Source organism: Lathamus discolor, chromosome 4 (genome assembly GCF_037157495.1).
Source record: "Lathamus discolor isolate bLatDis1 chromosome 4, bLatDis1.hap1, whole genome shotgun sequence".
NCBI classification, from domain to species: domain Eukaryota; kingdom Metazoa; phylum Chordata; class Aves; order Psittaciformes; family Psittacidae; genus Lathamus; species Lathamus discolor.
In genome coordinates this window covers 32,725,197-32,751,563 of record NC_088887.1, presented here as the reverse complement: position 1 = coordinate 32,751,563, position 26,367 = coordinate 32,725,197, and the positions used below count along the sequence as shown (strand labels likewise).

Here is a 26,367-nt window from a genome sequence, read left to right as displayed (position 1 = left end):
CAATTTTACAAATCCAACTCCATCCCAAAGTAGATCTATCTACAAAGTAAAGAAGAAATCACACAAGTGTTTCTGAAATGGACTTCTGTCTATAATGGTCATGATCTTTCTCTAGTTTAATTGACCATGAAGCACTTATATTGAGAACAGTTCTCTGAGTCTTCAAACACAGCTGTGCTCTAAATGTCTGAAAACTTAAGATTTGCAAAATCAGCGTCTGACAGCTCACTGAGGAGCTCTGTTTTGTGGCTCCTAAACTCAAGATGGACTTCCCAAATGCCTCTACTTAGAAGAGATTACACTCAAGGAGCCTCCAAGTCCCTGCTTGTTTTCCTATAATACCATCTATCGAGAACTTACTGAAAGAACAGAGTTCAAAATCTAATCATGTGTCACATTAAAGAGCCAGTTTATGATATTACTGTTCTAACAGGCTATCAGAGTCTATTTTGTCAGAGTAATAAAATCAGTCAGGTAATGTTGAATGAAGAACATTCATTTGCAAGGCAAACAGAAACGTATCTGTTGCTTAGTGACATTTTGATCTCTTCTGACCAGAATTCTCTAAATTAAAAACTCTTGCCTTTTCTGATATCTCTTTGTTGTATGTGTTCAAGAACCAAACAGAAATCCCATTTCAAAAGCCCAGTCAGCCAAGCAACGAAATTCACCTGCCAAGACTGATGGCAAACTAGCTTTCAGCAAGTGATCAGGAAAGATTTGGAGTGAAGAAAAGTTTTAGATACAAAATAAGTTTGCAAAAGAAAAAAAAGAAAGAAAAAGAAAGTTAACATTTTCCTAATATAGAAAGCAAGAATAAAAGGACAACTATTTAACAGCTTTAAACAGCTGTTCCTCACTTAATAACAAGAAACAAATGAAGATGAGGAACTCCTCCACATCAGTCCCTCTAGCATATTGGATAATCTCTCATAAACGGATGTGTAAAACTGATATATCCATAACTCTGAAAACCCAGCATCTTAGTCCAAAATATTTTCTGGAACAAATGTGGATGTGATTTTTTGTCTCCCTGTTACTGGAACTATGTTTTCATGAGTGGTGTATGCTCTTCTAACTCTGGGGTACCGTTAAAGAGTGAATGTTCCAGACACTATTCTGTTCAGCTGCATGCCCTGCCCCTTTCCCAGTGTTCAGCAATACTTTCTCTTTTACTGTAGGCAGCAAAAACCTTTCAGTTTTCACTTCAGGAGAGAAAAAGAAATGTGATGGAACTTGCCCCCTGAATTCACCATACATCTGGGCCACCACTGTAAGACCATGAGGGAAGCATCAACCAGCAATTGTTAGAATGTACAAGCTATCTAAATCCTCAAATATTGTGAAAGTTAAATCCTTGAACTGATTAAAAATGAAAAATGATGACACAGAAAGACTTTCCTTCACCTCTGAAGTTTAAACTGATGTATGTGCACTAGTTTCCTCCTTTAACCTGGATCAAAAGATCTGTGAAAATTTCAGGCAGAACAAAATTCAGTGACCAGCACTTTAAAGAATTACAAATGAAAACCAAGAGTAGGTGTAGAAAGTGTCAGCAACTTAAACTGCAAGTTCTAAGGAAGTGCCAAGTCTGATAAACACCTCAGTTATCTTCCAACTCATGGCCTCTTTGGGGGGTGATAAGTACTAGAAAATGCTAAGTATTACTTTTAAGATCCTTTACATTTAGGTGGCTGGAGTTATTACTTGAATATTTGATCTTGAAACTCTGTACAATATTCGACCCTTTGGAAAGTAGTAAAGAAATCATTCAAACAGGAGTTGTACTTTCCAGTGCTCAGCACTGCCATTTATCACTTAAAAGCACTCAAACAACTGTTCATTTTAATTTCTTACCTGAACAGCTATCATCCTTGTATGAGGATTGCTTTTCAGTAGAGGTACATCTCTACTTTCTTTTTCCAACTTAATAACCTCTATACCACATTCAGCTTTGTTTGTATTATTTTCAACAGCAAAATTGTCTTCATAAAATGTATCATCTGAGTCCTCCACTTGGCACTGAGGGTCTTCATCTGTTTTTGTTTCAGTTGGTACAAAGCTGCTAAAGACATATTTTCTGTCTGAAACTGCTGACTGATCACTATCCTGATGAGCTACATGATCAGCATAAATATAACTAGGTTGTTGGGCAATATTTGATGTGAGAGGCATTTCAGAAGGCATTAGCAATATTCTTTCATATTGACAATCCCAGGAAGTCAGAGGCAAAAATATACCAGGATTTTTAGAATCAAAGCACTTCAGTAAAATGTCTGGAAATGAGGAACCCTTTCCTACGATATCAATATTCTGACTATACAAAGAATGCACCGGTGTACATGAAATAGGAAAAGAACAGGGAAAATATTGTGGAGTCTTGTAATTTGCTACTGTTAAGTCCGAAGATGTTGATATATGGGGCTGCTTAGGATAAAATAGAGGTTTAAATTCCTTAGCAGCTGGATTTAATTGTAGTTTGTTCTGGAAAGAGTATGCTTTTGGCACATCACTGACTATACAGCTTTCTTCTTCATTATCTCCAGTCTCATTTCTGTTTGTATTTTCTTGAATAAGAACTTCATGCTTTCTTAAACCAATAAGATTATCCACCATAATGAAGCGAAGAGATTTCAGAAGAAAAGATTTCAGTCCACCTTCATCTTCTACAATCTTTCGAACTTCTTCAGGGAAATGTTCATATTCCCCAACTAGTAATTTATCATTAATTTCCATCGGGCCATGTTCCTCCAAGATTAGAGAGAAATATCTTAAAAAAGAAAAAAAAAAAAGAAGTTGACATTATCAAAGGGTTTTTTTCCCCATGTAATTCTAGAACCTGTTTTCACATGTTGTATTTTCACAATAATACTTAAAAGCAAAGAGCCTCTAGAACAACTGAAGAACAACCATTTGAAAGACGGTGCTCTAGCCAAACATAATAATTTTCTGCAATATGCTTGCTTATACAAATCTTGCTGGAAACATGCAGCTATTTCAAAGCATTAGTACATACTTTTATGTACTTACAGAATCATAGAATAGTTAGGGTTGGAAAGGACCTTAAGATCATCTAGTTCCAACCTCCCTGCCATGGGCAGGGGCAGGGACACCTCCCCCTAAACCATGTCACCCAAGGCTCTGTCCAACCTGGACTTGAACGCGGCCAGGGATGGAGCATTCACAACTTCCCTGGGCAACCCATTCCAGTGCCTCACCGCCCTTAAAGCAAAGAACTTCCTCCTTATATCCAGTCTAAACTTCCCCTGTTTAAGTTTTAACCATATACCAGGCCCCCAGGACTCAAATCATGGACTTAGTTCAAGATGCTATAAAAATAATGAAGTAATATTAAAGCCTTTAAACTGCTAAGCACAGAAATGTATACATACTCATATAAGCTCTCACAGGTTGGATCTGGGTTATTATCCAAATGTCTTTGATAGCGGTTACTATTTGAAATGCCATGAAGCACTTCAAATTCCTCTAGTTGCCCCCGAATATATTCTGGGATTACAAATGGTTCATAAGAATTTGTAAAATCTCTGTACCATTAGGGAAAAAAAAAAAAAAAAAGAAAACAGAAATAAGTAGTGCATATGAATAATAATTCCTGTTTCTGAAAATAACTGTATTTGTCACATATACTGAAACCAGAATATACTGTATGGTAACTACATAGTGCTAGAAATATACCCCAGTAGGAAGCTTTTTTTCTAACAAGCAGAATGAACACTGTCTCCAGAATACTTAACTGCTGAAGTTATTAACTAACCTGCTACAATAATAGGGCCTAGCTCTTCCTAGCAGCTTTCACACCCATAAGCAAGAGCAAAACCAGGCTCAGAATACAAGAACTTGACTCCTGATTAACCTGATTCTGAGCTATATACACTATAGATGACCTCAATTCAACATCATAACCCGTTTGCTGGCTAAGTTCAGCTGTGACTATGGAGTATGTACAAATACATCAAGTAATTTCTTGCTACATTAAAATGGAACATAAAACAGGCAAGATGTTACTTGAAGGGATATGTTATGGCCTAGAAGACGTATTGGGCTGCAGCCTGACAACCATTTGGTTACTTCTGACATTGTTAAGATCTTTAAAATTTTAATGCCCCTTACACCTGTCCTAGAAGCAGAGAAGTAATGGCTTCACACAAGTTTGTGTCAAAACCACTTATATGTTAACACAGACTTGGTTTTTCTAAGACACTGTATTCCCTGGTACATGCAAAGCACTTTAGAGTTTGGGCAATAAGCAAAGATACACAATGGTACTTACAAAGTATTTTCTTCTATAAATATCTTATCTTCTTCTCGTGGTGCTGTACTAACTCCACTGGATAATACTAAAATAGACTAATTAAAAACGGATTATTATTTTTTTCACCTCACAAAAGAATACGCAAAACATTCTGAAGACTTTGAGTGACTTATTTACACTGACTCTTGTTCTGTAACTTTATCATGTTCAGAGGCCATATTATGAACTGCAAAACTTTTAACCTTTTAATCCTAGAAAAGCAGGATAAAAGAGAGTATAAGCTCCAGGTACAACTATCATACCTAGTAAAACCTATAAAATACTTAACAGCTAACAACATTTTTCTGAGCAATAAATGGAACACTCACATCTTTAGCCCATAAAAATTATCACAAAAGACAGTTAAATACATAATTTCATATTTACGGTCATAAAATATAGGGACACAATTGTCTTTCACAAAATAATGGGTGAAGTGTCCTTCTCCAAATTTGCTGTTTATCAGTGCAAAACAAAGCAGAGCATAAAGTATTTATTCCATACAGCATTCAGTGTACTGCATTCACATTTCCCCAAAATAAGACCAGAACAGTAATTAAGAATTAAAACAGTAGACAGACTGAAGGTATTGGTATCCAGCCACAGCCAAAGTTATTAACAAATAACTTTTTTAAGTTTAGAAATATATTTTATATTGCAAAATCCGTAATGTAACAAATGCAAACTGTATTAACTGAGTCTTAACAGCATCACTCTACTTCAGGAAAGACTACTTAAAAACGAGTATTTTCATAAATACCACAAAGTATTTAGGAAAACAGCCTCTATATATCTGAATGGCAGCAATTCTAAAACATATCTGTAATCAGCAGCTGCAGTTACTGACCTTTGAGTCTTTCGAGTTCTTCTTCCTGTTTTTATTTTTAACTTTGATACCATTAGTCTGAAACAGAAAAATTAAAATTGTCATTTTTTCATTAGAATAAAATCCTGATGCATTTCCAAACCCCAAAATTTCATATTAAAACTCTCATTCTGGTTCGACCAGCAAGATTTACAAAGTATGCAATCTTCTCCCTCTTCACTCCACAGAATCACAGAATCCCAAGGGTTGGAAGGGACCTCAAAAGATCATCTAGTCCAACCCCCCCGCAAGAGCAGGGTAACCTACAGTACATCACACAGGAACTTGTCCAGGCGGGCCTTGAATATCTCCAGTGTAGGAGACTCCACAACCCCCCTGGGCAACCTGTTCCAGTGCTCTGTCACTCTTACAGTAAAGAAGTTCTTCCTGATGTTAACGTGGAACTTCCTATGCTCCAGTTTACACCCATTGCCCCTTGTCCTATCACTGGATATCACTGAAAAAAGCCTAGCTCCATCATCCTGACACCTACCCTTTCCATATTTGTAAACATTGATGAGGTCACCCCTCAGTCTCCTCTTCTCCAAGCTAAAGAGACCCAGCTCCCTCAGCCTCTCCTCATAAGGGAGATGTTCCACTCCCTTAATCATCTTTGTGGCTCTGCGCTGGACTCCTTCAAGCAATTCCCTGTCCTTCTTGAACAGAGGGGCCCAGAACTGGACGCAATATTCCAGATGCGGCCTCACCAAGGCTGAGTAGAGGGGGAGGAGAACCTCTCTTGACCTACTAACCACTCCCTTTCTAATGCACCCTAAGATGCCATTTGCCTTCTTGGCCACAAGAGCACATTGCTGGCTCATGGTCATCCTCCTATCCACCAGGACCCCCAGGTCCCTTTCCCCTTCGCTACTTTCCAGCAGGTCAACCCCCAACCTGTACTGGTACATGGGGTTGTTCTTCCCCAGATGCAAGACTCTACACTTGCCCTTGTTAAATTTCATCAAGAAAATTTCCCCAGGTGGAAAACACAAAAAGCAACAGAGCTTTCCAAGACTTTATCAATTTTGTCCTTTTTCACCATTTTCCTTATTAAAACATATAGAACATGGATTTTAAAACCAAAACATACTATCATTTCAGCATTTCAGCTGATTGCTCATTGCTTACAGCATAAAGAACTAAGTCATCCCACACAACAGTTACATGTGGGCAACAAGCAACAAACAGAACTGTCAAATGTTCTGGTCACTTCAGTTTTCTAAGGTATGCAAAGATGAAGGAATAAAAATGTGTCTTCACTTTTTAATAGGACTGTAATTATAGATTAAGATAACTCTACTAAGAGTAACTTGCAGTCTATTTTAGGATATAAGTAACATTGAAATAGAAATAATTTTACTGTAATCCATTCTTAGATTTCAAATTCATGAAATTGAAAAGCAAAGAACTTTGCATTTTATTAAGATGTATATTAACTAATCAACTCTAAAGATTTGTTCTATATGAAAAGTAAATCTTGGATTTGTACAGATATATTTATCTGCAGGCTAGAATAATCTTAAATGACAGTGCCTCAAACACATAATTAACCAAGATATATAATACACTTCTGCCAATTAGGGTGGGTTTTAATTAAGATACTAATCAAAAAGTGATTCAGAATGATGTATACTTTAAGATTTATGGGTTGAATCTGAAAGGCATCTATAAATTGTAATGAATACATGTACAATATGCCTAACTCACTTTGAATTTACTTATTAGTGAAATAAACGCCAAATTCCTAGCCTTACAATTTAGTGACATCTGAAGGTAAAGATGGATTACACCACTTTGTTGCTTTGGACTGTAAAATATACAGTACAGTTAATGTCCAAAATTATATAGATTCAAGTTATGTACACTCAAGGAAGAATCACATTTCAGTTCAGTTGCCATGGTAAATATGCAGATACAAGGGATGCCATCCAGATGGACCTTGACACACTTGAGAAGGGGGCCAACAAAACCGCATGAAGTTCAACAAAGAAGTGCAAGGTCCTGCATCTGGGTTGGGGCAATCCCAAGCACAGCTGGTACAGGGCCAACAGCACCTCCCACATGAAGACAGGCTAAGAAAATTGGGGTAGTTCAGCCTGGAGAAGAGAAGGCTGCATGGAGACCTCATAGAAGTCTTCCAGTATCTGAAGGGAGCTTCCAGGGATGCCAGAGAGGGACTCCTTATCAGGGACAGTAAGTGATAGGACAGGGGGCAGTGGGTTCAAACTTAAACAGGGGAGATTTAGGTTAGATATAAACAAGAAGAGTGGTGAGGCACTGGAACAGACTGCCCAAGGAAGCTGTGAATCCTCCATCCCCGGCAGTGTTTCAGGCCAGGTTGGACAGTGTCTTGAGCAACCTGGTCTAGTAGGAGGTGAGCCTGCCCATGGTAATGGGGCTGGAACTAGATGATCTTACGGTCCCTTCCAACCCAAACCATTCTACGGTACAACAGCTAGTAAAAGTCCTTTTTTTTTTAATTCCTCAATGATACTTTCAGAGAGACATTTTGTAAGTTATCACCGAACAGCTAGTATCAAGTAATACATAAATGCTATTCCCATGTGCCTTATTTTCCCTATCCAAAGGTGGGGGTGCACATCCGCTTTCCCTACAGGTTCCTCATCTGCCTTCTTGAAATGCTCATAATCTAAAAAGTATCTTGTTGGTGTGTGCTTTAACCAAAGAGAAAACCCAACAAGTATTTTACTGACAGAAGGTTAGGAAAAATGGTATGCTTCAAGAAAAGGAGGGTCAGGAAGGAGGATAAAATAAAAAAGTAAGTAGACCTCTTATCCAGTCTGAAGAATGATGACGTAAAATAAACAGAGACGCACTTCTCTTCACTTTTGCATGTTTTTAAACACTAAACACATGCTTGTTTCTGAGCTTCAAATAGATATTAATTTCACTTACCGATATACTTTCATTTTCTTGCTTCTTTAATACAATGGTAGGGTCATCTATTAAAAGGATAACAAAGTCACATTCGTACATGGAAAGAGTCACATTTTATGTAACTTGTAAGCTATGAAATGAGAGTAATAACTATTGTAATTCTTTATCAAATACCATGAAAGCATCTCAACAAGGATAGCTGCAGAACGTTTATGCTTGATAATAAGAGAAATATTTATTTAAATACTGAAAGAGAAATACTTAATTTTGGCTGGACGCTATATACACATAAAGAAAAACTCATGTGCTGGTTATGGCACATGAAACAAACCAGCAGAATGTAAGCTAAGAAAGGGTGGCTTGCCTTTTGTGGTCATATTGCACTGAACACCAATGATGCCATATAATAAGGTGGACAGTAGTTTGCTGAGGTTTCGGCTCTTTTACAGAGCCCATTAAATGTGGTGTAGAAACAGACCAAATACAGTGCTTGTGAGAATGATAACCTTTGCATACTTACCCATTTTATCAAAAAAATCATCTAAAGCTTGATGAAGAAGTGGAAAATGTTCTCTGTTGTCTTCTAATAGCCATATAAAACAACGGGTTTTCTCTAGGGGTGGTTTTAAGAAATAATCTCGAATTTCTTTGTCTTCAGAACCAGTTGTCACATAGTCAAATTTACTACCATACTTCTCATTCCAGAGTGTGGTTAAAATAGAAATGTCAAGCTCTTGTAAAAATTGTCCATATTGAAGGAGAAAGTTCTTTGTAGCTGTCAGACCTAAAACAGATTAAAAAACCCCAAAACATTTCATTCCAGTTTCAGAGTTTTAGTGCTTACAATGTAATATTCCTCTTCAAAGAGGAACAGTTTGTTCTAAACACTGTACAGTAGATGAAACAATTTTGTAAAACCTCTTGTATCTTAAAAATGCAAACAAAAATGATAAGTGGAGTTTATATAAATTTTACTCTTAGTCAACACCAAATTATTATTTGCAGAATAAACTTATATAAATGCCTTAAAGAATATGGACATTACAGATCAAAATTAAGAACCCAAATCTCATCCAAGGTTTTTTTTTGACGTCTTACATCCCTTTTGCCTGCAAAAAACAAACTTCTATCTTCATCCAATTATAAATTCAACAGGAAACTACTGAGTAAGGCAACACTGTCAAAGGGCACCATGTTAAATTACTTCCAAATTATATAGTCAGCTAAACTTTTAATGACAAAAAACCCACCAGGATTTACTTTCCTGAAACAAAATATTCATACAAATATTATCATTTAAGCTTATTCTGGAATTTAAAGACATTAAAAAAAAAAAAAAAAAGGTTAAATTTTCCCTTTCCTACATAGACAAAGCCCTGCCCACATTAGAATGCTTTACTTGCAGACAGGAGCAGTTGTTCCTGTGCTACCAATGGTCGCACTTTCTTCTCTAGAAATTCTGGCTAACGATCAAGTAAATGAAAAAGAGAAAAGCTTTACGTTACCATTTAAACTTTAGAAAGCAAGACCAGAAAACAGGGAGGTTATCTTTTAATCTATAAGCAAAACAAGTATGACAGAGTAAGATCTGCTATTACATAAACATATAGCCTACCCGAGTTGTTAAGATCTTTCAGCCACTTGAGTAATTTGGGATCCACTTCTTCCAGCTCACTCAGCACATGGATAAACCCCCTTGTTTTTACTCTGTTTTTTTCCTGAATTAAGTAATTGATGAGCTGCTCCATCACTTCATGTGTCATGCTACTAGTTTCAGAATATGATGTGTAGTCTTCCTCACTGATTACAAACCATGAAAGTAATTCCTTCAATAGTTTGGAAGCATCATAAACAGCTGCTTTTATCTGCCCAGCATTTCGACTGATACGCTGCAGAACTCTATCACCAGCACATAAATCCTGAACATAACCTATAACGGGATATAAAGAAACAAAGGAAACAAGATTTCATGTCAATCATAAGTTAAAACACCAACTTTAAAGTACAGGTAAGTTGGACTAAGTGGGGTTTTTAATTATTTGCTTTATCACAACACTGGAAATTACAGAATATATAACTTCCCATACAAACTATGGGAATTCATAGCATTATGAATTTGACACAACATTGTTTTAAATTTGGTTTGCACAAAGAAACAATCCTTAGCACCTTAAGTAGATTTCAGAGAGAAAAAAAAAAATGACCTGCCAGTAACCATAGCTTAAAGCAATTGTCTATACAGAATTGTCTGTGTTGGCTGCATGCCAGCCCTCATGCAGAGACAGAATTCCCCCAAGCATTAGTTCTTAGAGCAAAGGCACACTTCTGAAGCACCTTTGCCCTGACCCTGCCACTGGTTCTTTGTAGAACAAGAATGAATAAGATTACTGGTTCATATCAGCCTTCAGCTTTCATCATTCTTCGAGATCATACATTCATAGAATGCCACTTTCAGAGCTCAACTGACAGTAACAGTAACAAAAGACTTAGATCTGAAAATATTCTTTTAAAGAACAAAGCACTACATATTATACCTAGAATAATTAAGCATTGTAAGACAAACGGTTCCAAGTGTACTATAGGATTCAATGAACTCTACAGGTATAAGCCATGCCTGAGTCTTCATTAAAAATGTTTGTATGTACATTTGTAAGATACAGAGAAGTGCTCCTCTCACTTGCACTTCTCCAGTGTGATATACTATTGTACAAGGGGATATATATACACGGGGGGTAAGTAAACCATATAGAAATGTAGAAATGTCCATAAACCATACAGGGGGGAGTTGTACAAGGGGATACCAAGTTAAACTGCTTGATTGCTTAATATTTATATCGCTCAGCAAATACCTATCATGCTTACCATGCAGTACCAGAGTATCAGCTACTGATAAGGAAAGACAGTTACTTAATTTTCATAAAAAATAGCTTTTGCAACTTGGATATTAACCAGACTCCTGAAGACTCCTAGAGAGCATGCGCAGCAATTAAAGGTGAAAAGTTTAGACTGAGGAAGACTCACTTGCTTCATCCTGAGACCCCTGCCCAACGACCACCAGGAGGCACTGCACACGCGCAAAGGACTTTTTGCTCATTATAATACGAAGCAGGAATAGGACATAAATATGTATAGATGTATTGAGTAACCTAATGCATATGAATAATTTTAGAGGATAAATGTAAAGGGAAGACGCTGCTGAGGTGCACATGCCTTTGGAGGAGCCATTCCCCCATGGGCCTCAGCTGAATAAACGCATACCTACTTTACAACTTTCATGAGCTGTGGAGTTAATCCGCGTATCACAGTGTATGAGCAGATTTGTTCTTATTTAAAAGGTAGCTGTGGCTGCTAACAAAACTAAACAAAAAACCCTTTTTGATCTAGCTCTCCCCTGAAATTGGTGCCTCAACCTCTAGGACAGCTTGAGAAATTAAATTAGATGGGTTTCTTGGAAAGATTTTCTCACAAAATTTCCCTGAGCAAAAAAAGAAAACAACCCTCAAAAAAACCCCCCAAGCAAACAAAAAAAAACAAACCCAAAACCCAGGGCGATAGGTAAGTTGCTTCCAAAGAATTCAGTTTTCTTATAGAATTCACTCGGGACAAATTAGAAAGGTTGGCCAATGCCAACACACAGATTTTTGCAGAACTGCACTAAATTGCTTCCTGTTGACATACTCCTGCATCAGTGTCCCAGCTCTTACCCACAGTACTTCAGGGTGAGTATTCTTAGAAGTTTTAATGGCATTTAGGACAGCCAAGTCATATACATATATACCTGAGTGACTTGCAGTGGAACCAAGGACCAGAACTAAAGCTAAGTCATAGCAAAGCAGATAGCGGAAGTGCCAGGATATGCCACTGAGCAAGCAACAGGGTTTTAGAGAACTCCAAGTATGCCATGTAGGGGCTGAAAAAGTTTCCTCAAACTACTTAATATGAAATTCTACAAAGAAATTAACATGAGAACTATTTTAAAAGTAATAATACAGACAAAAAAATGTGAATAAAGAAAACCCAGCAACACAAAACAAAACTATTTTTCTTTGCACCGCAGCCTGCCTTAACACCTCTAAAATACAGAACCCTGCAGACCAACATAACTGGAACACAAAAGCTGAAGCATTAACTGACAACACACTTACAGGTTGGAGTATTTTATTTTCCCAAGTTCTCTAATATATGCTTTTCAAGTCACAGAATCATAGAATCAACTATGCTGGAAAAGACCTTTAAGATCATCAAGTCCAACCATTACCCCAGGATGCTGCCAAGACCACCACTAAACTGTATCACCAAGGGCCTCATCTACACAGTTTTTGAACACTTTAAGTCACTGCACTTTCTGCAGTTAGGCTATCATTCATTTTTTATCTGAAATGCAACTGTCTGAGTTTTTTATCTGTAGCAGTGTCCTAACTTATTGGTTATAAAGCTTTTCCTGAAACTACTTATAAATAGATGTACTTGGAATTTGAGCCTCTGACCTCTTCAGACTGCTTTTTCATGAACCAGTGAAGCAAGAATAAAGGTTTTCTACAAGGAATTTAACCATATATTAACATCCTACAGTTACCTAGAAATCAAAACCAGAACTGAAATAAAAGCATCTGAAGTAAAAATGCAGAGGGGGATTATGTTCAATAGTAGCATTCTGCTATAATTTGAATTTGGACATTGAGAATGCTAATTATGCTACCTCGTGGCAACTTAGAACAGTAATCTGCATTTTCACATACCACTCTGAACACTGTATTGAGATGGTTCTTTTCCCATCTGGTTTTCTTCCATTTTCCTTTTAGCAGAATTCTGTGCCTCTTCTCGTGCATGTTTTCTTCGTAATTTTTTTTCTTCTTTCATTTTTAACTTCCTAAGACTGAAAAAAGCAATTAAGCAGTGAGCCTAATGTTAGTTAATTGCCAAAGGAGTTTGGCACATCTCAGTTATTTTTTATGTCTTAAAGCAGAATGGAGCACATAGCTATTGTAAAATACTATGCTGAAAAGTACAAATATAGAGCTAGCTTTCACTTAGAAGTTGAGACCACAAAACTTTGTTAGTTTCAGAAAGTATGAGAATATCCACAAAATGCAATAACTTTTACTTCCATTTAAGATGTCTGGATTAGAATTAACTTAATACTATCAGGTTTTTAATTCATAACTCAGCATTTTGAACCAAATATTAATGCTGTATTTCCTTAACTTTTAGAAATCAATTTTGTTTATCATCTCATCAGGACCCCTCATTATTTATAACCTTATCTGACCAGAAAGTGTAGACTCAGTTATGTCAAAGGTACATGTATCAACAACTGAAGTAGCATCACTACACAGTTTCTATTTACACTTTCTAAAATTCACACACAGTTGGTTATTTGGCAAATTCTGTGGAACAGAGGTGCTGAACTTATGCCATACAGCGATACCTCTCCCATACAGCTAAAACTCTTGCTGAGTTTCTTCCCTCTAGCATGAGGAACAAATAGAATTATGCTTGCAATATCAGACTGAAAATAGAGGTGATATTCTAATCTAGATACACATGCAGTGAAAGGCAACTGTAATTAAGGCACTGAATCCATTTAGAAGAATAACAGACACCACCCCCCATGCCCCCCCCCCCTTTTAGTATTCCAATTGTTAAGTATCTTGGCACAAATGAAAGACACGTATGGAGAGCAAAAGTAAAGAAACAGTTCTCAAGCTCTGCACACAGTCTTCAAATCATATTTTCCCCAAACAACATATTATTTCCCTGTTCAGAGATTTCACAATGAAATTAGCTTTGAAGTATAAAGACTTAAAGACGACTCAAACAACTTGTATTAAAAAACTATTGGTTCAAAATTGCTGGGAAGTCATGGTGCAATAGCCAGTTTATCCCTTAATACAGAAGTGTGGTAAATCAGATTTGCATCAACTCATACCCTGTATATGTGAAAACAGCTTTGTGTGACCAAACTGAAAATGCTAGTTTTAAAGAACTGTATGACCACTAGAGAGCCACCAAGAATTTATTCAGCAATACCAGTTAATGCCCTTCTGTGCTCAGGTTATAAATCTGCAGTTCTGTACCTTTGCTTACAAGTTAACTTAAATGCTTTTGTACTTTGTAATTCTGTAAATTGTTTTTTCTAATTTGGATCATAACATATTTTACCAGACCTTTTAGCTTATCAGAGCCAAAGGGCAAGAATAGCTTTCCAAAGTATTTGTGGTATTTTAGCAATTCTTAAAAAGGCGTGAAAACCAATCCTAAACTATTTTGTTCTCAAATTGATTCAACTTAGCTTTAAACAGCAGAGAGCTTACCTTGAACATTTCTGTTTAATAATGGCTCTTGGTGGTTCCTTGGTTTTTGTGACTTTTTGTTCAAACTACCAAAGTAAGTGACATCATATTAATTAAATTTGGGTTACAATCCAACATTGCTGTTTCAAAAACCCAGGAATGAACATTTGATGCTTTGGAAAGCAGTAATACTATGAAAGAGATAATGCAGCCTACATAAGCCTCATGAAGGCCTACCTAAGATTATCTTCTACTGCAACAACTTGGTATATAGCAAAACATCTTTATCTGCAGGAAAGACAGGTTGAAAGATAACACAAGGTTAGGAAGAATTGGAGGCTGGTTTGCGTCACCAGTGGGCAGGAAGCAAACTTTACAATTAGTTTTTTTGCTTCTCATATATCAATACCACTCTGGGAAGAAATATTCATCTTCCTGCTACAAAGGGTAAGAGCACTCTTCCAATAACACCATTATTTCTCTTAGCAAGATTAGGCCTGAATTAAACTAACAGAGTTCTTTTCATGACACACAAACTAAATATAAAATGAAACTCCAGTTCTCATCCATGACAATTCTAACTCATTATAAAATAATGCCTGCTCCACCAGAAGAACAGCTAAGAACAGAACGGGTAATTAATATTCCCAGCTAATGCTCAAATTCTGTAGTTAAGATGGTATATTACTGATGAGTTTACAGTTACATTCTCATCTTTGTTTTATCTGCTTTACCAGAGTAAATATTTTAAGGATTATTTTCATATTTTATACGAACATTAACTTACTTCACATTTTACCAGACCAGAAGAACTGAAAATAACTATTTTTGATATAAGGCCTGTACAATCAGGAGTGAAACACAACTCTTGAAGAAAATCCTGTAGGAGAAAATGGTACAAATGCATTTAAATTCATACAAAATCTATGTTTTCATACAGACTGCAGTTTCTTAATTTGAGATACCCAAGGTATTTAAAGCTAGCACAGTCCTAAACTCTTACTGGATGAGGAAAGCAAGTGACAACTGACTTGACAAGGACTGCAAATGAAAAGGATCCTAGATCTGTGGCACACACCTGTTACTCCCGAACCTGGAGGAAAGCCCCTCCTCCTCCAGCTTCACATTCAGGAGTCAACTTCTTCTATGAGTTCATACACTGCTTCCATTTTCCTTCATTTTATACCAGCTGCTGATACTGTACTTGGTAAAATTACTTTAGACATACTCAAACTGTTGCTTCAACAGCAAGACTGTAGAAAGATCAAAACTTCCATATGGGAAGACATGAATGATACAAGTGAAACAGGCTAAGCATACTAAGCCTTCACACAGACAGTTTTTTCTTCTGTAGACAACAGCAAGCTTTACCTACACTTGCACGTCAGACAATTTAGCAAGAGATTCCTCTTTCCAGTCTCTCCTCCTGCCAGTGTCATATGGGTGAAACATCAGGCTGTAGCACTGCACTTATCCCAAATCAAAGGAATGCTATAATCCTAACTAAAAAAGGAAAAAATAAAATGCTTAGAGTTTAACACAACTCTTACCTTATCATTTTTATCACTGTAGTTTGTTTTCAACTTTTTCCAACAGCTGATATGAAACTCCACTCTACATTGCTGACAGCAAGTAATACGTATAAAACCCTAATATTGAGAAACAGTATGAATTTAATGTGTTTTAAAAGAATAACCAAAAATCAATAGAAAACAGCGCACAACTCCACAGGAGATAGGATAAGGTGGTATGTTTCAGATAGCTCTTTTATATTAAGGGGAACAGAAAATATGTAAAAATTAAGTTTTGTTTCCAAACCCCTTTAAACTAAAAATTTACCTTGAAGTCTGGGTCTGTAAAAAATATTTGGATTTTGGAGTGGCCATGGCATTGCTGATACCGACAAATTGCATCTGGTTTTGGAGGGAACTTGCATTCCTCAATACAATTCTTTAAAGTCAGCTGAGAAAAAGAAAATGACATAAGACAAATTGCACAGAAACCAGGAAAACATTCAATATCTGCTTACAAACTTCTAGGGAACTCTGCAGTGAAACACACATCTCTTTTTGAACAGCGATCAACTAATACCAAAAGAACAACTCTTTTCTAGTGAAAGCTATGAAAGATTATCTTTTTATGGCAAAATATTCAAAAGTTTATTTGAACTGCTATCAGCTAAGTGTGCATAGCTTCCCTGTGTGCAGGTTTATCTTGGACCAATGTTTTACATGCTGACCAATTCCAAATGCATGACAATACCGTAAGTTTTTCATTACCAAAATGATGATCCAGATTACTCAGATAATGTGCCAAAAAGGGACTGTCTGTTCATTTCCACTATTACACAGCATTTCAGGAGTGCCTCACCTGGGATCTTGGCTACAGGATCAATTATATTCCCAGGGACAGCTCAAAGCTGGCCCTGCACTGGAGGTACTGAGATCTAGAATAGCATCTGAGTCAAAGGCTTTATGTAAAGTCAGTGGAAGTCCCACAAGGTTGGCCTTGAGCCCAGATTAATAAGACATTATTACAAACAGACAGACCACTAGTTACAGCCTTTCAGATAGTTGCATTATGTTTTCCATAAGTCCCAAACCACTGGTATATTACTGTGGCCAGACTACTGTAGCATCAGCTAGGGAGTATAAGAAATCTTAGGTCAGTTTTTGTTTAGGAAACACCACCATTGCTGTTTCTACCAGAAACCAAACAGGTCAGTATAATATAGCCAAGTTCATACACTGGATAGCCTAGTAAGCTCTACTGTGTCAAACTGCATCCATGCAGAGGAGCTCACACTCCTTGCCTCTCACAGCATGGTTTATTCAGAAACCCTTGACAAGTAAAAGTGACTCAATCACCATTTAAAAACCAATAAAAATAACTATTATAATAATATTCTTTTTGGAAGCTTTTCAGCCTGAGAAAGCAATTCGGAAGCACAAGTTAAGATTTTAAAACTCAAATGGGAAATTTTACCACGCAACTTCCACTGCAACAGCCAAGAACTACATGATCAAGCTCTCTTACTTGGTTTTAAATATAGCACCATAGTTGCAATTTTCAACTTCACGTTTTTGCCAATTCAAATTTTTAACCAATTCTCTCTGGCATTACATTGTGTATAGTAGTCACATCTACTTGAAGTTTGGTATCATGCAACTAAGTAGTTAACACATTATGAAATACTTGGAGCAGATTAGAACTATATTATTGCATAAAAATACCCAAGCATAGAGCCTGACACAGAGCCCCTGGCCTTGTGCTGTAAATGGGATGCTCAAATATGGGATTTTCAAAAAATATCAAACAGGATGTTCAAATATGCTGTCACAAGAAGAGTTCTGCTTTACAAACACCAGGCATCAGGGTTGACAAACTCAAGACAATGAGCAGCAGCATTTGCACTGGCTGCTCCAGACTGAAACCTCCTCCTTTCACCCCCCTGTGGGAATACAGGTGACCTGCTAATAACCTCAGGCAGTCGAAGAAGTAAGGGACGTGACCAGAACAGCTATAAAACATCACAGACGTGAATACCAAACATTGGTATGCAGCATATCCTGTACGGGTGTGTCCTGGGTTTAGCAATAGCAGTGATTTTTCTCCTTCTTAGCAGCTGGTGCAGCGCTGTGTTTTGACTTTCGGCCTGAAAACATTGCTGATAACACAAATGTTTTAGTCTGACCAAGGATTTTCTGAGCCTCACACTCTGCCAGGGAGGGAAAGCTGGGAGGAAGCAGAGACAGGACACCTGACCCAAACTGACCAAAGAGGTATTCCATACCACAGCACGTCATGCCCAGGATGTAACGGAGAGTCACCCAGAAGGGCTGGGACTGCGGGGTTGGACAAGGTATCGGTCGGTGCTCGGGCTGGGTGGGGTTGGGTGAGTTATCGGTCGGCGGGTGCTGAGGTGTTGTATTCTCTTACCTTGTTATTTCCTTTAGCACTATTATTATTGGTGGTAGCAGCAGTGATTTGTGTTATACCTTAGTTACTAAACTGTTCTTATCTCAACCCATGGGAGTTGCATTCTCAATTCTTCTCTCTGTCCCTCCGGGTGTAGGGGGAAGGAAACAGGGGGGGGAGTGAGTGAACGAGCTGTGTGACAGGGTTTAAACCACGACAGGGTGGACACAAGCTAATAAACAAAGATAATGTAAATTACAGTGTTGGAACTGATCAAAGCTCAGCTAGTACAAAAACAAGGATAACAGCTGAATAGTTAAGATCTAAAAATAGCTTGTCTAAAAATAGCTTGTATGATTTTGTATAAATATGGCAAGAAACTCAGTAAAGGTGATTCAGTTTGCACACACATTTTGTCTCCGTCTCATACTTCACTGCACCCCTCTCATCTTTCTTTGGCCTTTGCAATGGGGAGGCAGAAAGGAGGATGACAACTGCATTTATTTTTTTGAAAGGCCATTTGACAAAATAGGTTTTATGACCTTTTATTCTTTTATTAAACAAACCTGTAAATTCTCTGTTCGTGTTTCTTCAATGACCTGAGATGTTGTGGGCCAAGTTAATACTCCAGGGACAATCTTGTGATTAACCATTGTTCGCGATTTCATGAACTGATCGAGCGCATCTGAAAACCTGCAGTTTGAAACAGGTACATGTTCAGAATGTTCATGAATAACTTCTGCACAGCCTGTAACACTTTCACAATTAATTTTATGATCCAAGGAGAAAAAAAAAATGGTAACTGTAAGAGCATGTGGGATGAAAGAACAGCTGGTTCATTAAGTTATCTGTTTAAAGACTCTTCAGTATAAAAGAATCAAGGAGTAAGCCAGTATCCCAGCCTGGGTAAGAGGCCAGAATCCAGGCATGGATATTAGGCAGAGCCTAAGCTGATATTCAAGGGACCTGTGAACATGGGTGTGCTTGTCAATACAGAGAGTGAGGGCATGTGCATGATCACAAGGGACCTTCAACCCTGATCAGTCAGAGAGGAGGCACAGGACTCCGCTACCTATATGTATATTTTACATGGGTTCAGGTAGTGCTATGTGTGGGAGCAGCTCTGCCTGGGGTAGTCTGGGTGGCCAGCTGTCTTGTCATGTGTGTGTGTGTAACAACTTCTTTGGAACACACACATAGCCTCCTTACAGGTCCTAACTGCCAAAGGAAACAAAGCCACATCTGTGGGACTGGGATGCAGATACCTCCTGAGTCTCAGCACATCTGGCTATGCTATGGCAGTGGGAAGGAGGAATCCCATCTCAGGTTCCAACACTCTCTGACCTGGTGCTTTTAGATATTCCAAGTGAGCAGACTTTAAAGTTTCATATTAAAATTTATTTGGCATTGTATTGGGTTTATGTGGCAAGGTTAAGCAGAGGGGTGGGGACCAGTGCTGGAAGGGTAGCCCCTGCGAGGAGGGGCCAGGGCTGCCCCAGTTCCTGTTGGCTCTAGTGAACCCCACTACAAGGCACAGCTGAGCCCCTCAGGCAAGATAATGGCACCTCAGTAAAAGCATGGATAAGAAAGGACAATATAAAGGACTGCACAGCTGTGAGGAATAAGGACAAAAAGTCTGAGAAACAGCCCTTCAAGCACGAAGGTAAAAAGCAGATGAGGAGATGTTCCTGGCATGGAGCAGAGATTCTTCCGCAGCCCCTGGAGAGGACTCTGCTGGAGCAGACAGATATCCCCACTGCAGCCATGGATGACCCCTGCCGGAGCTGGTGGATGTGCCCCAAAGCAACTGTGGCTCGTGGAAAGGCCACAGAGAAACAGCCCTTCAAGCACGAAGGTAAAAAGCAGATGAGGAGATGTTCCTGGCATGGAGCAGAGATTCTTCTGCAGCCCCTGGAGAGGACTCTGCTGGAGCAGACAGATATCCCCACTGCAGCCATGGATGACCCCTGCCGGAGCTGGTGGATGTGCCCCAAAGCAACTGTGGCCCGTGGAAAGGCCACATGCTGCAACAGGGGAGGATGTGTGGAGGAAGGAGACACAGAAACCCAGTGTTAGGGACTTATCACAACCCCCATTCCCCATCTCTCTGGGCGGCTCAGGGGAGGAGGAGGTAGAGGAGTCAGGAATGAGGGAGTCAAGCCTGGGATAAAGGTGGGAGGAGAGGGAAGGTGATTTTAGTTTTTTTACTTTGTTTCTCACTATCTAACTCTATTTTAACAGACATTAAACTATTTTTCCTCAAGTTGAGTCTGGTTTGCCCTAGTGATCTCCTTGTCTTTATCTCAGCCCCTGGGCCTTTTCTCCCTTCTCCCATTGAGGAGTGGGAGCACAGCTGGGTGAGGGTCTGGCAGCCAGCCAAGGCACAGCCAACCACAGCATATGGAGGATTTTGATTAAGTACAGCAATACAGTGATATACTGAAATCACAACACAAGCATAACGTAGCAACTGCAAAACACAGCTGAATTACTGCAAACTTGATTCCCATTACCTGTCCCTATACACTTACCGTAACAATGCTGGGAATAAATACTGCCAGGAACACCTCGGTTGAAGCCAGCCCAAGCCCTCTGCTCTCAAGTTTACCAGGTGCTCACGTTCTGCAGTTTGTTTGGCTGAGCCACTCCCCACCTCTCCTCGTGCTGGTCTGCTTAGCTCAGAAGACGTTATCTGTTTCAGGGAACTCAATGACTCACTGGTGCAGCTGCCTTATCTAAAACCAAGGTTACCCTCCCATCTCCCTAGTGCTGAGATAAGTTTTCTTTACAATTCTTTTTCCCTGAGATCATCATCTTTTGCCCTTCTCTTCTGAGCTCTCCTCCACTGCAGTGGGTGCTGGTTGGTCATACCCCTGTACCCTAAACTCCCCTCAATTCAGCAGCTTCCATTAGGTCCTTAGCAGTAACAAAGTTGTAATAAATCAGTCTGATATATGAATTTCACGATTAACAAAGAATAATTTAAAAACCCCACACATTTTCTCAAATTAAAATACTTTTTAAATCGAATACTGAAGCTTTATATTATACCAACCTGTTTTGTCTGAGGTACACCTTTCCAATTCCATAGTATGCCAAACAACCAAATCTTTCTTCCTGGTACTGTTCAATTATTTTCTTAAACTGGTCTTCAGCCTTTGCCAATGCCTTCAAAATAAATTTAAGACAAAAATGTGTGGTGCTTTGCCAGTATTTCCCTCCTTTGTTTTTCCCCTCCATTAGGATGGATCAGAAGGCCCTATTCTTTCATGATGAACAATAAAGGCAATTAAGCAACCTCATGATCACATACAAAGGCTTTCTCTTTTTTTAAAAAAGAAATTTATTCTGTAACCATGGGCTCCCTCTGAAGTAATGAAATTAAATGATTGAGCTCACTGAGCTACAAATGCCCGGACACAGTTACATTCACTGTAAGACACTGAATATTTTTAAACACTGCAGGAGGAAAAAAAAAACCAAACCAACCCTCAAGAAACCCCCACACATCCGTTTCGGTGTTTTCCAGAACCAAAAGCATTCTCCTTCTCTTGTTTAAAAGCAAAATGTTTGTGTTAGAAACACAATGCATAACCCCATTACAACAAAGTAGAAGAAAAACGACTGACTGTACTTCATTAATTCCTAAGCATCACATCTGAAAGTTTAAGAAGAAATCTTATGAAGAAATTTGGTGGCTTACTTTATCCAAAACCATTAAAGATCTAGTCCCAGTTATTAAACCATATGATTCTAAAATGTGACAAGAACTTTCCTTCCCCACTCATGTTGTCTGTTAAGAAGAGACAAAAATGGATGGCCAACTAGCTGAACTAGAGTTTTGAATAAAAGCTATATAGTGCCTTAATGTCATACCTCAGGTTGTCCTATTCCAAGAAGAGCAGTGGCATGTCCATAAATGATAACAACATAATTAATAACACAAAGATTCAGCTGCTGCAAAGAGAGAAAAATTATTGTAGTAGTATGCACAAAACCACTTTTCTGGTAACTAGACATTGCCTACTGTGAGTTGAATATCTTTGCTACAACAAAGCTAGGAAACATCCTTCTTTATCATAGCCTCTATCCAGATCTGTTATAATTAGCATAAAAAGTGAAGGTTAACTACACCTTTACTACAGGACATTTGGTGCACCTATGAATTTCAAAGTGATACATCCTAAAACCTCTGCTTTTAGAAATGGTATAACTACTTACAGCATTCTAGACTTACTGTGTTGACCTCATAGACTGCAGTTTGTCTTTGCTATACTCATGTTAAGAACTGAGCAGGTTTTTCTAGTTTTGGGTTTGGCTGGGTTTTAATTAAAAAAAAAAAAAAAAAATTCAACACAAAAAAACCCAAAAAACCAAAACACCTTCTCAACCTCTTTCTCCCTAATAAACTGGATTGCAATTCCAGATGGATTGGTGCGTTACTTGCTTGGACAGATTTATTAGCACTGCAACAATCCTTATTAAAATGGGAGCCTGAAACATAGCAATGCATGTGCACATGCACTGTCACACAAAACTTAATATTACAGTACAAGAATTAAGAGAAATCTGGGAGACAAATGGGTCAATGGCTGATTGGCTAGACACATATACACAAAATTTCAAAGTATTTGCCATCGAAGAGTTATCTGACCTGAAGAATATAAATTCTTTTCACCCTACATTATTATGAATAAGGGTTAAGCTGAAAATGTACAGTAGTTTCTTATCAAAAAAGGTATTCAATAAGACTAGCTTATGTTACTCATTATTTTAGTAAGTATTTTCAGATCGCATCTAGAAATGCAATGCATGCTGAATGTGCCTACTATGGTTATTTTTTTTATTCCTATTCTCACTTGTAAGCTCCTTGGCATACTTATCAGTGAAACACTTGGCACTGTAGTAAACATCACTGGCAGCAAGTCAAAAATACTGACTGTTTCAGAAGAAGGAAAGAATGAAACATGGTATTGAAAGCATAAATCTCGAGTACTCCAATAAACTACGTTATTCCTCTTGGTTTACCTTTAATTCTGAAGGATTCAGAATGCTCAACAATCGTGAAAAGGCTTGTTCAGCACTGTGACACCGCTGGTCCATCAAGGCTGTATAACCATCATGAACGAGGGATTTAACCTCCTCTGGGAACATAGTTAAATCGACCTAGAACATTTAGGAAACAGTAAGTCCAAAAGAAAACAGTTTTTCCCTTTTTTTTAAGCAAGCAAACTATATGCTAAAATCCACAGACAACTGTTAAAATTCTGTACTTCCTACAGTTCTATCACAGTGCCACTTCAAAGCAGAAAATCAGGTACATTTTTAAAAACTTTGAAATTCAGCTTCTAAAACCTTAAGATTTTCATCTAATCTTTTTTTTGAGATTAGAGATTGCTGCTAATCTCTTTAAAGTTTTGTTCTAAGTTTAGATCCTTTTTCTCTCCAGAAAGTTTCAAGTTTAGTTTCAAGCACCATTTTAACCATTCTCATAGCTAAGAAAAACCCTCAGACTTAACGCTTTTCATCACTTGTACACTCCATTTTGTGTACAAACGTTTTTGTAAAACCTGAGAACTATTTCCTTCTGCCTACACTTCTCTCCATCTAGGTTAATAGTTAATGCTAGAAGGTTTCAGAATGCATTATGTTATTAGCCTTTCACTACAGATACTTCCTGAAGTCTGCGGGAATTCCCAGCAGTGAGACTGTAAATCAAGACAAGCAGCTGCAGATTAGGTACGTCTATTCCTTTGATCTGCTGAAAAACCAAAATAAAATGAGCTTTGGGAAGCAGATCACTGTGCCAGGGTAGAAGTAATTTGACTATTTAAGAAGCTCTTTCAACACCTACTCCTGCAATCATAAACAAAATACAAACAGTAATAAGGAAGCCTATCTGTGTAGTTTATGCCACTACCTCATTTTAGTACGAATTAATCTTCAGGATGAAGTAATCCCACTTTACAAGCTTTGTGCTAACTGCCCCTTCCCTCTCTCCATATATTAACATTTGAGCCTCGGAATCTGAAGAAACCGTCATGGGCAGGGAAAAAGTGAAAGAATGAGAAGGTTGGGAAGAATGGACCATAACAACATTAATGTATTCCTGTGAACTGAATTAGGCTTTTGACATACTAAATTTAATGCATGTCTGCAATGTATTTTCCTAAGCATCTATGAATTTTTATATTGTCTTCATCCTATCAATTGATCAAAAAGAACAAACATAAGAAAATACCCATCATCTAATGACATATATAAGCAAAAGTTTATATGTTGGCAGGGACAGTGGAAACTACAAATAGGTAAAGACCAAAATGCAGAAATGTGCAAATGAAAAAATTAATAAGACTTATTTTAGTGTCCTAGGACGACTGATACAAGTTAATGCTGTCAGACCATACAGTTACAGAACAAAACAAAATATAGTAATTCAAAGTTAAATTATTGATGTTAAACTGTGTGACATATGAAGCTGGTTAAATAAAGTACAAACCTTATTTTCAATAATAATAATGCATTAGCCTTACAAAAACAGGTATTTTAAAGGAAATAAGGGGTCTTAATGCAGGTAGAACATTCACCTTCTCCTGCACCCAGTTTTGTCTTAAGATGCAATTAAATCAGAATAGAGATTTCTGATATGTACTTCCCCATATTAACAGAGAGGAAATTATTAATTACGTATGTCCCCATTATTTCATTTAAGAACTTTGGGATACTCATCATTCATTGCTGATGAGATGTGAGAAGGAAAATTCTCCATTTATGAATTTTATAGAGTTTTAAACTGCCATTCAACAAAATGTCCCATGGTTATTTCCAAATGTACGTATCAAACACATGAAAACATATTTGGTCAGAACTTTGGGAGGGGTGTTATAAATCCCTGAATGACTTTCAGTGATTTTTGTAGTTTCTATTACAATTAAGATACAAGAGAGCTATACTACTAACTCATGGTTTTAGCTAAATTATTCTACAACTATACTAATTTTTGTTACATTAATTTCCAGTGTGAGGTCTTACAGAGTGGACAGAGGAGAAGCAAAAAGACTACAAGCAACAAGACAGCATGAATCAGTGAAATCACATAATCTTTGTCTCCTGATAAAAGTCATGCCAAGCATGAAGTGTTAAATTTTTGAATGAACTGGGTCTCTGGACAGTGTTACTAAAAGGTGACAAATCATTTACATTTAAGGTCGTATGGTAATGAATTCCCAGTTACCTGTTGCATAGTACAGAAGAGTTTATCCTGAATGGCTTTAGATTCTATCTTCAAATCAAGGTGATCTCTACAAATAACAGGACAACGGCATCAAGAGTTTGTGTGTGTACTGTATATGTAATTTTATTTTCAAGAAACAGCAATTTCTGTGCTTTTATCAACCATATCACATCTGCCTACATGCTGAAGGTGATTATGGCACACTTTCACAATCGCCCTAAGTATTATAACACTATCAAGGATTATGATACTGTTCATATAGTTCATGTATTTCTGGCTCAGGAATCACTAGGGCTTCAGGGAAGTAGCAGTCTTCTCCATAATTTTATTTGTTTTCTTTTGTCTTCTCTATCTTATTCTCAGCTGAGTTGATCTTATGAAAGGGTGGGAGAGGTGACTAGAGAACTTCCCTATACTACAGGTAGCAGCATAAGGAGGTACTTAGGCCTCTTTCCCCTTCTCTACTCTTCCTAAGTGCATGATCCTTTATTCCAGTTCAACGACCACTTAAAATATATATAGCAGCTATGCACAGGAGGGGCAGGGAGAGCAGAGAAGAGAGGAATGGAGCTGTTCTTCCCAGCTCTTCCTTTCCACTACTGCAGCAGAAACACATGCACAACTAGAGAAGAGGAAAAGTATAACAAAGAGGCAAAGTATTGCTTAATACTCTAAATCCTCATCCCTAAAACTGTTAGTCAATACTTAACGCCACTATAGTGCCTTTTGCTATATACACTCAGTTCCATCTTACACTTGAAGCCATCAAACACTCATCATCTGAGATAATTTTTTTATAGTGTCAGTGGATTTCATAAATTTTTGGAAGCCAAGCAACCTGCTAGTT

The 26,367-nt window shown here is 37.8% G+C and overlaps 1 protein-coding gene across 2 annotated transcripts in view; it reads right to left on the bottom strand.

Annotated features, from left to right (window-relative positions):
* Positions 1-26,367, bottom strand: part of TTC3 (tetratricopeptide repeat domain 3) — a 74,485-nt gene that overhangs the window by 13,280 nt on the left and 34,838 nt on the right. For both annotated transcript variants that reach the window (XM_065676940.1, XM_065676941.1), the window contains 17 exons: positions 25,521-25,587; positions 23,315-23,452; positions 22,163-22,243; positions 21,342-21,454; positions 18,853-18,979; positions 16,208-16,330; positions 15,919-16,017; positions 15,156-15,248; positions 14,390-14,454; positions 12,815-12,951; positions 9,691-10,005; positions 8,596-8,859; positions 8,094-8,140; positions 5,160-5,216; positions 4,292-4,368; positions 3,393-3,545; positions 1,858-2,770 (listed from right to left, as the gene is read on the bottom strand). In XM_065676940.1, coding sequence (XP_065533012.1) covers positions 1,858-2,770; positions 3,393-3,545; positions 4,292-4,368; positions 5,160-5,216; positions 8,094-8,140; positions 8,596-8,859; positions 9,691-10,005; positions 12,815-12,951; positions 14,390-14,454; positions 15,156-15,248; positions 15,919-16,017; positions 16,208-16,330; positions 18,853-18,979; positions 21,342-21,454; positions 22,163-22,243; positions 23,315-23,452; positions 25,521-25,587 — 2,869 coding nt within the window. The remainder of the gene's footprint in view (positions 1-1,857; positions 2,771-3,392; positions 3,546-4,291; positions 4,369-5,159; positions 5,217-8,093; positions 8,141-8,595; positions 8,860-9,690; positions 10,006-12,814; positions 12,952-14,389; positions 14,455-15,155; positions 15,249-15,918; positions 16,018-16,207; positions 16,331-18,852; positions 18,980-21,341; positions 21,455-22,162; positions 22,244-23,314; positions 23,453-25,520; positions 25,588-26,367) is intronic.